The sequence below is a fragment of the Rousettus aegyptiacus genome, unplaced genomic scaffold, assembly GCF_014176215.1.
Source record: "Rousettus aegyptiacus isolate mRouAeg1 unplaced genomic scaffold, mRouAeg1.p scaffold_m13_p_2, whole genome shotgun sequence".
NCBI lineage: Eukaryota > Metazoa > Chordata > Mammalia > Chiroptera > Pteropodidae > Rousettus > Rousettus aegyptiacus.
Window position 1 is genome coordinate 161,959,137 of NW_023416295.1, and position 15,651 is coordinate 161,974,787.

Sequence of the window (15,651 nt, forward strand, 5' to 3'; positions counted from 1 at the left end):
ATACCATGATCCTGGTAGTTCTACTAGCAAGCTAAAATATCTTTGTGCAATTTTACCTTTAAGTATCAGATAATTGTCGACTAAAACATTTCTGTGCTTTATGTATGTATTCTAATTATGTATTTTTTCATAATGAACTTTGTTAAAAATTGATATCACCATGCTTTTCAATTTTAAAACAAAACCATTAAAAGATGCAACATTGATTTAGTTGATTTGGGGGAAAAATTTACTAAATAAACATATTTATTATAAGATGAAGGCTGATTTCAAAGTTTCAAAAAGTGAAGGCATGCATCATCTCATTAAGGAAATATGATAAATTAATCAAATGCTTCAAAACACAATGAATTAATGTTACCTCTGATGTTATCTTCTATATAGGGTGGTGGTTGCTGTTACTGTTATCATTTTTGGTCATGTATGACAATAATTACTACAACTGATTATCCTGCTTGAGGAATTCATAAATTTGTCTAAATCAGAATATCTAACTGAGGCTTGTTTATAGTCATATATATTTTAATTTCATATGTGTTTTAGTCTTTATTCTAAAATCTCAACAATAATCTCTAGTTTGTTTTACTTAAAAATTTAATTTAAAAAGACAACTTAAATCAATCATAGGTAGAAGTTATTTCATGTTTAAGAGAGTGTGGAACATTATAAGAATGTGCACATTCTACTATCTCTAAATTTGAATTTCAGATATCATGTGTACCCCCTAAAATCTCCAGCTTGTAATATGAGGCCAATTTCTTTTTCTACTTTCTAGGCATTCTTCCCTGGGAACATCAGTTGTTAAAAGAATTGTTTTTACAGTTTTACAAATGCTATTTTCCCATGACAAACAAAATTCTGCTTTGGTAAATTTCCCTTCTATGTAGCTAGGGGACGTAACTCTGCTGCTCTGGGTCCATGTCTTCATGTATGCTGTATTCTAAAGAGCCAAAAACAGATGTGTTTGTTTTCATCGTCATTATAGTCACTTTTAAACAGATGAAAAGAAAATATGACTTATATATTGTATTTTTTGTTTGTTTTCTTTGAAAATATTCTTTACATGATGCCATGCCTTTCATACACGTGTTGTTGAATTAGGCACGACCCAAAAGACTTGGATATTCAGTTTCCCTTATAGCAGTAGAACCTGTTTTTCCATGGTAAAGAAAAACAATGAGAACTTTCATTTTCATCCAATTTAACCAAATACACCCAGGCAGCTTTTCAATAATTCCAGGTCAGGATTCCAACAGCTTAACTTCATTTCCTAATCTTAAGGGATGCCAGGACCAAAGCTACTTTTATAAAAAAGGAAAAAGTGAGCTTCTCAATTATATTTTCTAGCACTTTAATAAATTTAAAAATGTATGTAAAAGAAATCGAATATTGTCGATTAAGAAGTAATTGCTGTTTGAAGTATCATTGGATTATTTAGATCATTCCATGACACTTTAAAGCACTATTTTAGACTATTGGTGCCTCAATAGTCTAAAATAATTGTGCCTGTTCCCTAAAATAGTCTTACCATTTAGTGGACACTGAAACTACTCACTCATAAAAGTTTTGCTTTAAAAAATAGATTATCTTTTCATTTTAGTTTTATGAAAGCATGTGAATTATGTTTCCTCATTCACTTAGCATTCTAAACAATTAACTCAAGGATTCAGGAGGCCCTGGGCACAAAACAAGCAAACGAACAACCACAAAACCTAAATGAAATATTCATTTGGCTCAAAATGGTTCTATTTTCTGGTTTATATATAATAAAGGAAATTCCTTTCTAGGATTTGGCTGAGTTTTAAAACTTTATTTTCAAGAATTTTTACGGCACTTTAAATCAAGATTTCCTACATAGTTCAGTAAATAAAAGTCTTCAAATAGGTTTTTAAAAAAAATACTAACACTGAATTAAATTTATGATGAATAATATTCTTAAAGTGCAAGGTATTTTATTTTTTATTATGTAAAATTTCAATTATCTAACAGCCTTCTGAAATGCAGAATTCTGCTAATAGCTCAGAAATACCTATACTCCCTCAAACACGTGATTCTGTGAAATGTTAATCAATATTCTAGGAGAAAAGGATACAAAATGAACTAAATTTGGGAAATACTACCAGCCATATCATGTTTGTTGCCACGCCCCCTTGCCAGTGCATATTGGCATAGTGAGGGCTTGGCGACGTCCCACAGTAAATGCCTATGCACAGCACAACGAAATATAAGCATTTAGCTTCATTTAGCCTAGCATTTTCCAAGTTTCTTCAACCTGAGAAATCTTCCTTTGAAGAATCTTAACTCTCATGGTATCTAGTCAATCACCTCTTGGGTTCTGAAGATATCACGTGAGGTTCTCTATGTATTAATTTTTTATTTCCTTAAAGAGTAATAAAACCTATCCCCAGTTGATAGTCTTAAAAAAGGAACTTCGGCCTAGTAAATAATAATTATGATGAATATTCTAATAGATTATGCAAAAATGTGTTATTTTACTTTTTCTTTTCACAAATTTTTTAAAGCACTTTTTAATTAACAGTTATATGCATGTGTTTGCTGTATCCTATTTCATATCATCATATGAATCTATATTTTGACATCCACAATTATTCTAGGATTTTAAGTACAAAGGTTGTTATTATTTATACTAACACTAGTCCTTATGTTTTGGGGGAGAAAAGGCAGAGGTTCAGATAACACCAAATGCCTATTTAAGCAACTAAAATATAAAGACTCTTTAAAATTCAGATATTTTAGAAAAAGGGACTATTCAATGTCTTGCACATACACAGTCCAGGGCATATTTAAAGTTTTACAAATGTGCATGGCCAACATCATATACAGCATTGGCCAACATCAATATAATCTTGGGAAAATGCTTGTAAAGTTTCTAAAATAATAATTGGAGAACTTAGTAAATATGACAAATTGATTTATATTAGTTAATGTTGACTTTTGTTTCTTAAAAATAGAAGAGAAATTAATCACAAGTTTTTTGGGATTGGGAGTAACAGGTTCTCAAACAGTACATATATGTTTTTACATCTGTGTCCAAATAAATGATTGTGGTATATAAATTATATCTGTAGTTGACTTTAGTAATAAAATAAGAACTAAAAAAACCCTCTATTGTCGATTTCATCAAGGTCATTATTTTTTTTAGCATTTTTTCCCCTAACCTACAAGTACATTAAACATTTGCATAGAGTTTCAATTTTTAATTTACACTTTCACTTGAATTACCCTACTTCCTCATCTTTTTATTTGTTTTTTCTCTTTTGCTTGAAATACCCAAATTTAATCTTTCAGGTACCCAGCCTTCTAAGGCTGACTCATCCATTGAAAGTGTTTTGTGTAGTTTCTGCTCTTCTTTTTCAGATTTCTCTTTTCTCAGGATACTTGGGACGAAGTCCTTTTCTCCTTGACTTTGTATTCCTATTTCTTGTTTCAGACGAAGAGGAAGCCTCTCCACCTAATGCCCTGCCTCCAGGTTAGAATGATTCCAACCCCTTCTTTATTTATTACCAATTGACATAAAGGAAGAGAAAAGGCAGAGCGCTTTGCTGAGACAATGCACAGAGCAGGGGCATTAGGTTTTGCCAGTGCCGGTGCAAAGAGGGAAAATGTTGGCTTTAATGTCAAGTTTTTGTTTTATGTGAGAAAATTTTAAAGAAGAAGATTCCTTTGTAAAATAAGTAAGATTCATAAATCTTGGATATAAACTTCAGGGGCAACATGTTTGTCTTCCATTTGCAACTATGTACTCTTGACTCCTGTTCTTTAGCTATTAAGATCTTTTATTTTATTATTAGTATTTAAATAAAACACGTATTTTTAGAGATCTTTTCATAGTCGAAGCTCTATTAATTTTCCATCCAAGCCAGCTTCTAGTTTTTTTTCTCCCCATCATCAGAAGAGGGTTTAAGGGAGCCAGGAATGTTGAAGTCAGCAGTCCATTTTCACCCACCTTCCCCTTGCAGCATCCAAATCACGTTTTCCTTTCAGGTTTGGGTAGTCGGGCCCTGGAAAGAAAAGATTCAGGTGAGCACATGCCTGGAGCAAGGCGTCCGACCCCATCCTAATACAATCACTAATGACTTCATTTCTTAAAGCTGTATTAAATCTAATTTTTGTTTTATTCAGTCTGTAGTTCAAATTGCAATCTTTCATTACATTTCCTATTACAAGAAAACGAATGTATCGAGAAACAATTTTGCATGATAAGCACACACACATTCAAGAATCTAGCTACATATATACAGGTTTGTTGATTTTACTATAACTATTATTTTAACATTTGAGAAATACACGGAGATTAAGAAACTTTTTAAAATCTCCATTCTGAGGTGCGCTGAAGATGATAATTCATATTGTTATAGAACTTCACATACAGTTGATGAAACACCTACAATGCATGCTGTCAGCTATACTGTAATTCTGTGAGGTCATTCATTCACAACAAATTTGAGGGCCTACTATGATCCTACTGTGGGCCTCCTATGGGCCAGGCACTTTTGCAGGCATTTGTAGGTATGGAAATGAACAAAAAAGTAAAAAGTCTTACCCTCATGTTCCAAATGTAAATGACCACTATTCATTATTCTTATTAATATCACAGACACACACAACATAGAATTTTAACATCGACTTGATTATTTTAAAAATAGTGTAATTGTGTAACTACTTTGTATAATTTCATTGTGAAAATGATGATCTCCTATGGATAGAAGTGCTAAGCATGATTGATATATGACAACTAAAATAACTAAATCTGTATTTCCTTCTTTTCGAGAAACATTAACAGGTAGAGTTGGCAGCCCATGCATTTTTTTTTTCAGTTATTAAGCTGCTGAAATTGAACTTCTCTGAATTCAGCTCTTGGAGACAGAGGGGACATCTATCTACAGTTCTCTCTCCTAGCCTCCGCATTGGAGCTGACTGATGATTAATCCAAGCCAAGCACATGGAGTGCAAACTAGAAAATGCAAAATAAACTTCATTTCCAGGTTCTCTCTCTTCATGGGAAAGTCTCAAAGAGTTTTTTTTTCCTTTGTTTTTCTCTTCCCCCACCCCCCTTTTAGGACACTCCTAAGTATTCTGGAAACTCGTACCTGTAGGTCGTGACCTGTTATTTAATTGTCCATCTATGGCTACATCTATACAACACTAATAGAATGTCTAATTATGCAATAGCAAGGAATTTACAAATACTGAGGCAAGCTTTATTGTCTGACCCTTCCTTGTTGACCTGCAAACTGACCCATCCCAGCCTGTTGTTATGGAGATACAGCCTCATAGTCGGTCACCTGGAAAAATACTGAGAGTACCGCATTAACATACTTCCACCATTCTTTATCTGTCAGGAGACAGGTAGGATGGGGAAATAAAGGAACCGTGGCTGCCAACAAAGACAGAGTAACAACCTACCCGAAAAGTTTTACTATTTCTAAGAGCTAGAAAATGTTCCTTTATCCCATCATGGAAGAGACATCTCTGTAAGAATGGGAGTCCGTCACTCTCTACTGATGGCTACAGGGGAGATGGATGGAAACCTGGATATTACATTTATCCAGGTTTATTAGACAAAAAAAAAAAAAACGCTTCAACATTGATGAGAACAACAAACCCAGGTAAGTCTGCCTGGGAAAAACCTGGCCCTGAAATGACTCTTTTCCGCCTTTCTGCTCATTAGATTGGTCTCTTAGCGAATCACCTGGGACAGAGGATCATGACAAGCAGAATGCCAACTCTCAGCTGTCCACGCTGTTTGTGGAAAAGCCTCAGACAGGAACAGTGAAAGTTGGTGAGTGCTAAGCATTAAATCCTGCTTTTTAAAAAATGTGGGTAAAGCCCACATATCATAAAATTAACCATTTTAAAACGAACAGCTAGTGGCTATTAGTATACTCAATGTTGTACGTTCATTACCTCTATCTAGTTCCTCTATCTAGTTCCCTGACAGAAACCATCTCCCTGCATTAAGCAATTACTCCCCATTCTGCTTTCCCTCAGCCTCTGGCAGCCACTGATCTGCTTTGTCTCTGTAAATGTCTATAAATATTCTGGGTAGTTATATAAATGAAAAGGTCACAATATGTGACCTTTTGTTCTTGGCTTCTTTCATTTAGCATAATGCTTTGACATCCATCCAAGTTGCATCATGAATCAGTCCATCCTTTCCTTTTCATGGCTGAATAATAATCCATTGTTTGTCTATATTAAATCTTGCTTATAGAACCTGAAAAAGTGAGTGACAGCTATTCTTTCAGTACCCTTTAGCAGGTAGTAGTCAAGTGCCTGGACTTGGAACCAGGTTGGGTTTGAATCAGTTTCCTCATTTATCAGATGGAGATAGGGGAGATGGGGGAGTACCTGTGAAGTACTTTGAACAGTGCCTGGCATATCTTAAAGCTCCAAGCCAGTGTTTGCTATCATTATGACACATCTCATTCTATAAGATAATGACGAATCTGCACACATACTAGATCATAATATGTAGCATCTAAGAGGAAGCTAGTTGAAAAGATGGTTCAACTTTGGAAATAGTCATTCAGAAATATGGATTACATACCTCCTGTTAAAACACTGTTCTGTATACAGAGTATAACACGCGAGCACTCAGAACTCACAGTTTTAACAGAATGAGCAGACAACAAGAAATTAAACAAATAGATAATCACGAAAGCCAAGTGCCATGAAGGAAATAAACACGGTGGTAAGCTAGAGGACAAAATGGGGGTCCAGGAATTTTAACTAAATAATTTTTTAAAAAATATGTTGAGATCAGAAATAGGCTTTGACACTGAACCAAATGTTATGCACACGAGCGCATGGCTGACTGTGTTCTTTCAGGTCTAGAATGTAGAAGCACACTGCATATGAACGGAAATGTTTGCTTGCCTCATGTTTCTGGAAGATACCAAGATGCTGGGCTGGCCCCTGGGCTAGGGTTTTGATGTCCTTTTGATCTAATCAGTAATCAGTCGATTCAAACAGATAGACAGGTTTATTTTTAAAAGATCAGTTTTATTTAGTCATATTCTTATAATTCCAGACTTCCCATCATTTGCCTATTAAAAAAGATTTGAAAAAATTCATATACTGTATATATACATATATTTTTATTTCATATAAAACCAAACAAAAATTTTTATTTTTATTTCATATAAAACCAAACAAAAATTATTTCTACTGATTAACCTATTGCTCCTTTTGTGCTCCATAAACCTCAAAAGCAGCACAAGTTGGAGCATCCGAGAAGTACTCATAAAAAAAAAATCAGGGCCATTTCCTTGCACAATTCCAGGGGTACCAGTCACACTATAGTATACGCAGTGAACTCCTATGTGATTCCTTCTACCTGAGAGCAAGACAAATGGCAATTTTTAAACCAGAGTCTGAATCTCCTGTGCTTTTTCTAGGTGGAAACATCACCTTTATAGCCAAAGTTAAGGCTGAAGACCTTCTTAGAAAACCCACCATCAAATGGTTCAAAGGGAAATGGATGGACCTGGCCAGCAAAGCTGGGAAGCACCTGCAGCTGAAGGAGACCTTCGAAAGGCAAACTCGGGTATGGCCCCGACTCCTGGCACAGGAGCTTGGCTAGCTCATTCCTTCTGTGTGGGTAAAGGGTCATTCACGTTCAGCTTTGAGAGATTTTAGTCCCAGAAAATTCTCCGGATTTACAGTTTCTGGTGTCTACACTCTATCGTGCTTGTCCTGCTGTGTCCAGGGGATGTGGGGCACATTGACCCCTCTATTGAGAGAACTATACTGGAATCTCCAGATACAGACATGTCTTTAAGGCAATGCCGAGGAATTTGGAAAATGAGTGAAATGTGATGGCACCTTTCTCTTGGCAAGGGAGGGCCGAAATGTGTCCGGATGCATTTCATTGCAGATATACACATTCGAGATGCAGATCATCAAGGCCAAAGAGAACTATGCAGGGAACTACAGATGTGAGGTCACCTATAAGGATAAGTTTGACAGCTGTTCATTCGATCTTGAAGTACATGGTAAGAGAGCCTTCTTGTCTGGATATATGTGATGTCTTTTTTTAATGGAGTGTGAGGAGATGGAAGAGAAGGTCATTGAATACTATGAGATTTTGGAAATAAAGTTTCCTTTAAAACTGTGTGTGTTTCTGGCCGTGGTAGTCTCAGCAAGCCTGCTGAATTAAATTGTTATGAGACCAGTTATTAATGGAATTGGGGGATTTTATTGCCAAGTTATCTCTTGTCCATGCTAGCTATATTCCAATCTCCCAGGTAAGGGCTTCTGCCATTTTTTGCTGCTACTGAACGTACCAGTTTCATTGGGTCCACTTATTCCCTTTCAGGTTTGGGGATAAGTTAATATGGTACAAGGATGTCAAGATACTCAGGGGGAAGGAAGGATTTTTCTTAAAAGCATTAACATCAGATATGCAAGTTTTCCATCCACATGCTCTGTGTACTGCTCAGAGTGAATTTAAGAGGGATAAATGTAAAGTTGTACATGTAGATTAGGGAAAAAAACACTTCACTAAGTATACACAAGGAGTTAACCTGGCAGCAAAGATCACAAATTTAAGAAGACTCCAAAGTGTGATATAGCTACAAAAGACAAAGCTGGTGTCATTTAAAACTGGGCCATTACAAGTGTTGTAGAATCTAGGTTTAGGAAATGATACTAGTCTCTGCTAAATGATACTTGTTCCACGTTTGGAGTAGTGTCTTTGATCATGAGCACCGTACCTACAATCCCTTCTGGAATAGCGTAACCAGAAGAGTGGGAAATTCAGAAACCACACCCTATTCAGCTTAAATGTGCGGCCGAAGGAGGTCGGGCATATATGACTCATTGTAAATAGAGGAAGCTGTCACACAGAAGAAGGAAAAGGTCTTTTTTTATGTATTTGGGATGTGTTTAGGTAGATTAGAATCAAAAGGTAGAAATTATGAGGTGAATTTTGTCTTTCATTAAAATTCTGTAGATGCAACAGAAGGCTGTAAAATTCCCATTTGAGAGATGTCAAGCAAAGACTGCATGATCATGGGTGAAGGTGCTGTCGAGATTTCTGTCTTAAGTAAGGATCTGGTCCTGGTCAGTGCTTCTTCAACCTGGCCAGGCATCTCTGAAGATCACTTGAAGGGCTTTTTAAGAATATTGATTTCTGAGTACCCATCTCTGATGTGGTGAATCAAAATCCCCAGGAGGGAGATGAAGAAGCTGTTTTCTTTTTTTACATTCATCAGGTGATCCTGTTGGACAGGCAGGTGGAATGATAATGGACTAAGGTAACTCCTAACATCCTTTCATTGACTCTGTGTGAAGTAGGATAAGTTATGGCATCTGAGCAGCTAAGGCACCCAGGAGTAGAGCCAGCCCCACTTCACTTGGCTTTCCTTCCATCTGAAGAATCCCCACAGCCTGGAAAAGAACTAAACACAAAACAACCTTCCTAACGGTATTTATTTTTATTGTTTTCTTTTCTTTCAAAGAATCGACTGGGACTACTCCAAGCATTGACATCAGATCTGCTTTCAAGAGAAGGTAACTTCAAAAGGGGAATCTAGGTAGATCTTATATAACACAAAAGTGTAGGATTTTCAAAACACACTTTTCCTTTCTCTACCCTCTATTATTCGAAAGGAGAACAACTCTTTAGACTATGGTTTAACATATTGTATATTCAAAAGTTAGTGTTCTAGAAAAGCCATGGGTTTAAGGCCAAATCAAGTATGTACTGATCATTCCTAAGAATATTCTTGTTATGGTGAAGCTTCCATTTTTGCAGGTTTCATAGTTGCCTTATAAATGCACAATTTCAATATATTCATACATGGCTTCTTCCTCAATTGAATTAGTTCCCATCAAATGACCAAAAAAAGATAGATATATAAAGATATAAACCTTATATAGCATCAGTTAAGTAATGTCAGAAACTTATATTGCTTTTCATTTAGAAATTATTTATGGAGCTATTAAAGAATGTGCCCAGAAAGCCACAATTAAGGAACTACTTACTGAGGTTAGCACTATTTAAGTATTTAATTATCTTAAATTAAAGACCACTGATTTCATTAGAATAAAAACTACTGTAAAAGGCAAATATAGATACCTATTTGATTTATTTTACAACTGTCAAGGCTGAAAAATCAGAAGGTCAAGGAAGAAAAACGAAAACAAAAAATCTAGTCTATAAGAAATGTAACTAGCCCCTTCCTGCCTTTATTTTCCTCTCTACTTAATTCTTCCATAATATAAACTCCTAAATGAGAGCAAATGTTTTGTTCTTCCTATAACTAAATCCACATACAGTTTTGTTGAGTAAGGAAAGTCTTCCAAAACAATGATTTGGTCTATAATTAAAAGGTACATTTCCTTCCTAAATTATGAATAAATAAAAATTTTAATTCCTTAAAAAATATATTTAATATTACTTGATCAGTCAATTGGCATTTTTTAAAGTCATAATTTTCAAATATTTTAGTGTCCATACACCTTCCATTCACCCCACGTTCAGCAAATGCAGCGGTCTGAAACTATGCTCATATCACATACAACTGTATTTTAGGAGAAAGAAACAATCTACCGAATTTTGTGCTTTAAAGAAATAGAAATGTGTTGATTTCAAAAGGTCTTCTCCAAACACCTGCTATTAAAGAAATTTTAAAAACACATTATTTGAGTTTGATTTGTATGACTTACATTTTATACACACTGTTTTTAAACCCACAGACTCTTTCCTTAGAAACCATAACTAACATTTGTAAAGAGCAGGAAACAAAATCTTCATTAAAAAATTAAACAAGTAAGTAAATATGTAGTGCCATGTAAGTGTTAGCTCCATAGTTTCGATTTAGAGTTTATAAGAAATCACAAAGGTGGCTGCATGCCTAATTTAAGATGCATTTCTCCATAGGAAAGCATTTAAAACTTTTCTAATAAAGGGCTCAACAATTCAAAGACAAATTTTTGAAGAATTCATTTCACATGCCGTAACTATCAACAAGAAAATGAAAATCTTATAATGATTTCCCTTTAAAACAGAAAGGAATGCATCTTTTAAAAAGCTCTGCACTGGCTCCATTTTTATGTTATGTTGATGTTACATTATCTGATTCATCTATTGGTGGACGCAAAGAGGTTACCTTTGAATATAAGCTTTGTACTTATATATTTGATACTGGTACACTTCTCCCTCTAAGCCAATCTCTGTTTGACTTGGGTAACAGAGATCAGCAAAAGTCCTTTGCTTTTTACACAGGTATGTTTCTAGAGCACCCCTCAACTTGCAAAAACAAAGTACTTTGTGTTGTTTGGCAAAAGTGCATTTGTGTTACTTCGTTTTAACACAAATCCAAGCCATTTTATATATGCAAAAATGTGTCTTCTGAAATCGTAGAGTAACACAAGCTCCTCATGGTTACTTTTCCACAAGTACATACTCCAAAAATTTTAAATGTCTCTTGTGTGAAAAGACAGTGTTGTGTTGATGTAGTCCCATGACTTGTGTACTGATACAAAATTGCATATACATTATATGTAGAGTGTTTGGGGGAAACTGTTGGGTATATATCTCAGCATTAAACCCAGATTTGCTTTTCTTTTGTTAATGACAGTGGAGAAGGTCAAGAGGATGCAGGGGAACTTGACTTTAGTGGTCTCCTGAAACGTAGGTGAGAACCAAGTGATGGACTGAGGCGCTGTGGCCTGGAAATCTTAGATACCCACTCAGTGAAGTCAAGTTTAAAGCAGATATGTTTCAAAGAATTTCTCATTTCTTACAATGTGTTTTGCTTATAAAATATAACAGAGTCGACTAAGAAAGAGACAAACAACTGCATACTAATATACAGTTTTAGCTGATGCTTTTAAATTTTCTTCTTAAATATTTTATGAGTCTTTGCATATTTTCTTAGTTGGAGATGAAGAGATTGAAAACTGAGATGGAAGACTTACATACCTAGAAACCTCTGATTTCTCTCATTTCAATCATAATTCCCTGTGATGATTAAACAAATAAAGCCTCTATTCGTCTGCCTTTAAAAATTGGCCAATCTTAGTAGAAGTTTCTGCAGGTATATGTATTTTTTTCAGACCTATTTTAATATTTATGATTTACTGTATTTCATCAAATCTGAGATACTATTTATTTTAGGGTTTAACTGTATTTTATAATCACTAAGCAATAAAATTGCTCCAAATAGTTTATTATGATACACTGTCAATTATTAGAAATATCTTTCTTTTAGAGGGGTTTAAAATGTCGAAAAAATGTACATTTTAGAAGGGATAAAATACGGTAGTAAAATGGAAATATTTAGTATTATCACTCATGCTTCCTTAACATAGTTCTCTCTTGCAATAAAATTTCTATAATTCATTATAGATATTTAGCACATAATCATTTTATAGGATCTCTATCCATATATTGACATGTATAATCATATTATATGTAATTATAAATATAAAGTTCTACCTATTTAGATATTTAGTGCAGAAACAAAAAAAATTGATTTTTCCTGGGATTGTGTTTATCTAGCAAATTTGCAAATTAACAGAGCAAAATTACAATTCTAAATTAATGATAAATAATATTAGTTTTCATTTATGGTTATTTATGCTTGCTATGGTTTACTACAGGAACATAATATAAATATGCTTCACAACAAATTACAGTAATAACTGGATTTGTAGTTATTCTCAGTTTAGTTAGATGACTTTATTCAAGTTCCAATGAATGAAAAATTTACCCTAGCTCTAAGTATTTACTTTGAGAACAGAATATTAATGGATGAAATTTATTAATTACCAATGGATATTAATTAGCCAATCAATAGACCTTGGCAGCATCAAATACGTTTTTCCTCCTTTGGATACTTCAAATAATCATTAGTATCAATAATATTTATTAATTCCCCAAATTTATTTAAAGCAATAGAATAAGAAGTGACCTTAAATGAGCTTCACTCCTCCTCATTCTACAAGTGAAAAACCAGGGACCAGAAACGTTTAGTGACTTACCCCAAGTCACAAAGCTAGTTAAGGCAGGGCGGGGACCTAAATCTAAGTCTACTTTTCTGAGTCAGCTCACTTTCTGTGACTCCATATAAGAAATACCACTCTGAATTCACATCAGAAGCTGATGCTTCAGTTTATAACAAATTGACACTTTACGAAGGCAAGAGAGATTTTTTTTTCCTGTACTTATTAAGACAATTAGGAAAATACTCAACGTTTTCTTTGTGTAGAATATGTTACAGGCAATGTGAAGGAAACGAAATTCAGTGCCTTTAACTGCCTGGCACACTCAAAGGTATGAATACATATTTACAGAACAGAAAAGGAAAGTAGAAGTAAAAAAATGTATTTGAGTCTCAACTCTACCATTTACTAATTACATGGCTTTGATTAAATTATATGTCCTCTCTGATTTTGGTTTCCACATCTGTAAATGTGGAGAATGAAAACTACTTAACAGAACTATTATGATAATTAAATTAAATGTAAAAGGCTTGGCTCATAGTAGATCTCAAATAAATATTCACTTTCACCAAAAATGTGACATATTCCTTTGAAGAGCTTATATTTGTAGAGACAACACATACATACACACACACACACACACAGAGCAATCAATCAGCTAATCAAATGTGATATAGTAGATTATTAAATGCCATGTTCTGATTAAAAAGGAAAAAGAAAGAAAAAAGAACAGACTAGTTCTACCAGTCACTTGCAGAATAAAAGAAATCATCTAATTAACGGTGAAAATGACTGGAGAAAAAATATGACTAGAAAACATGGGCAGCCAATACGTCTCCAGTTCTCATTTTCTTTACATCTCCTAATTATGGTTTTGACTCATAATTAGATTGTTGTTAACATAAGAGTATATTCATTTAATATATACTAATCCACCAATATAACTTGAGAAATCATTGTGTTTTTCTACTAATTTATGAATTGCATATGTTTTCATTGTGGCAATGACACATGATTACCATTTCTACTTCTCTGAGAGTGTGTGGTAAAATCCCTATCTGAATAAATATCATACAACCAACATCTCCATACAACAAAAGACCTCCCTGCCCTGAACAAAACTAGCATATTTCAGAGACTAAGTCAGAGTAAATATTTGGAATGTTATTTTGTTATGGGATTTGACCTATATAAACACATGGAAGTTTCATTCTACATAAAATTTCTATAACTTCTTTGTATTTCACTAGGATCTTCGAGTCATAGAAATTTTGATGTAGATGAAAGTACTGTGACTGTTATATAAGTCAATCCCAGTGCTTGGAATGGAATTCGAAATTTGAATTTTTCTCCCTACTCTAAATTAACGTTATCACACAGATAGGGCCATTTGCAGCCACCCTGGTAAGAAAAGATATGTTCTAGATGTGTTAAAGAAATGCTACAGGTGGAAGCCTGGACTTCACATTCCAATACAAAATGAGGAATACTTCAATTTCGCAATTTGACATTAAGTTAAGTTATGAAGAGAAAAGAAAGGAATAGGCAAGTGGTCTTCAGTGATCATACACAAAATTCAATATAATTAAGAATGTGGTAGAGTGGGGTATATTTTGGTGTTTTAATGAACAAAAAAAATGGTGAGTGTGATCAGTTTTATGAATCTACCAACAAAATCTGAGAAATCACTGAAAATGATCTTTATTACTGGCTTTCATCATATAAATCTTCACCTCATGGATATAGGTATGCCTCGGTGTTTGACTTGTATCTCTTTTTAGCTATTTTAATCTAGTTTGGTATCTTTAAATCCTTTCGTCAGTGTCAGAAGGATACTCAAAAACATATGTATGTAATTCTCAGATGAAATACTAATTAAACACAAAATGTGGAATGGCATAATTTTACAGTTTGGGGACTATATTGAGGCTGGAGTGTGACAAAAATAGAGCATTAATAAAGTGGGCTGAGGAAATACCCACGGAGAATATAAACATATGTACATACACACACATTTTAATTGCAATTCTCTAAGCCTTCCTACAAAATGTTTAAAAGAAATGTCTGAAATTTAAATTGCTTTCAGGCAGCAGATATAGTAGAGCTAGCAGATCTAGCAAAATATTACCAATATTCCAACTTCAGGACAATTTTTTTAAGCATTTCCATTTCACCACGTTAATAGAGGGTATCATTATTTCAGTGATGTGAAGATAATACTTATGTTTTGAGTTTTTAAAAGGCACATTTTCCTAATGGTGTTGTCTAGTCCTTCCCACAAAGGTTACTGATGGACCAATGACCTCTCACTTCCTTCTACTTTCCAGATCAGGATCCTTTTCTACTGGGCAGAAAGACTTACAGGACTGTGAAAATTAGATATTCAAAGGCATTCTTGATTAACTTCACCCTAAACTTTAAGTTAACATTTATATTCTCCCCTTCCCCTGGTTATAAACCAGTATTTTCTCAAGAAACTCTAAAACAGGTGTAATTCATGTGACAATGCAAACATATGTAATCCATCATTTGCTAACATGATAGCATGAACCTGATTGCACACTGATGTTTAAGATGTATTGATCGGTTTTTCTAAAAAATTATATCCAAATCAGCACTATTACAGTAAGTAGTCACTATAATATTTCTAAATTAACCTGATAAAAAGTCATTTAA

At 34.2% G+C, this 15,651-nt stretch overlaps 1 protein-coding gene across 7 annotated transcripts in view; it reads left to right on the forward strand.

Annotated features, from left to right (window-relative positions):
- MYBPC1 (myosin binding protein C1) overlaps nt 1–15,651 on the forward strand; it is an 84,700-nt gene that overhangs the window by 22,537 nt on the left and 46,512 nt on the right. For 5 of the 7 annotated variants that reach the window (XM_016127084.2, XM_016127082.2, XM_016127080.2 and 2 more), the window contains exons 4-9: nt 3,452–3,490; nt 5,693–5,803; nt 7,422–7,570; nt 7,901–8,018; nt 9,486–9,537; nt 11,610–11,666. In XM_016127084.2, the coding sequence (XP_015982570.1) occupies nt 3,452–3,490; nt 5,693–5,803; nt 7,422–7,570; nt 7,901–8,018; nt 9,486–9,537; nt 11,610–11,666 (526 nt within the window). The remainder of the gene's footprint in view (nt 1–3,451; nt 3,491–5,692; nt 5,804–7,421; nt 7,571–7,900; nt 8,019–9,485; nt 9,538–11,609; nt 11,667–15,651) is intronic. The other 2 variants (XM_036237367.1, XM_036237368.1) reach the window with 1 other exon arrangement.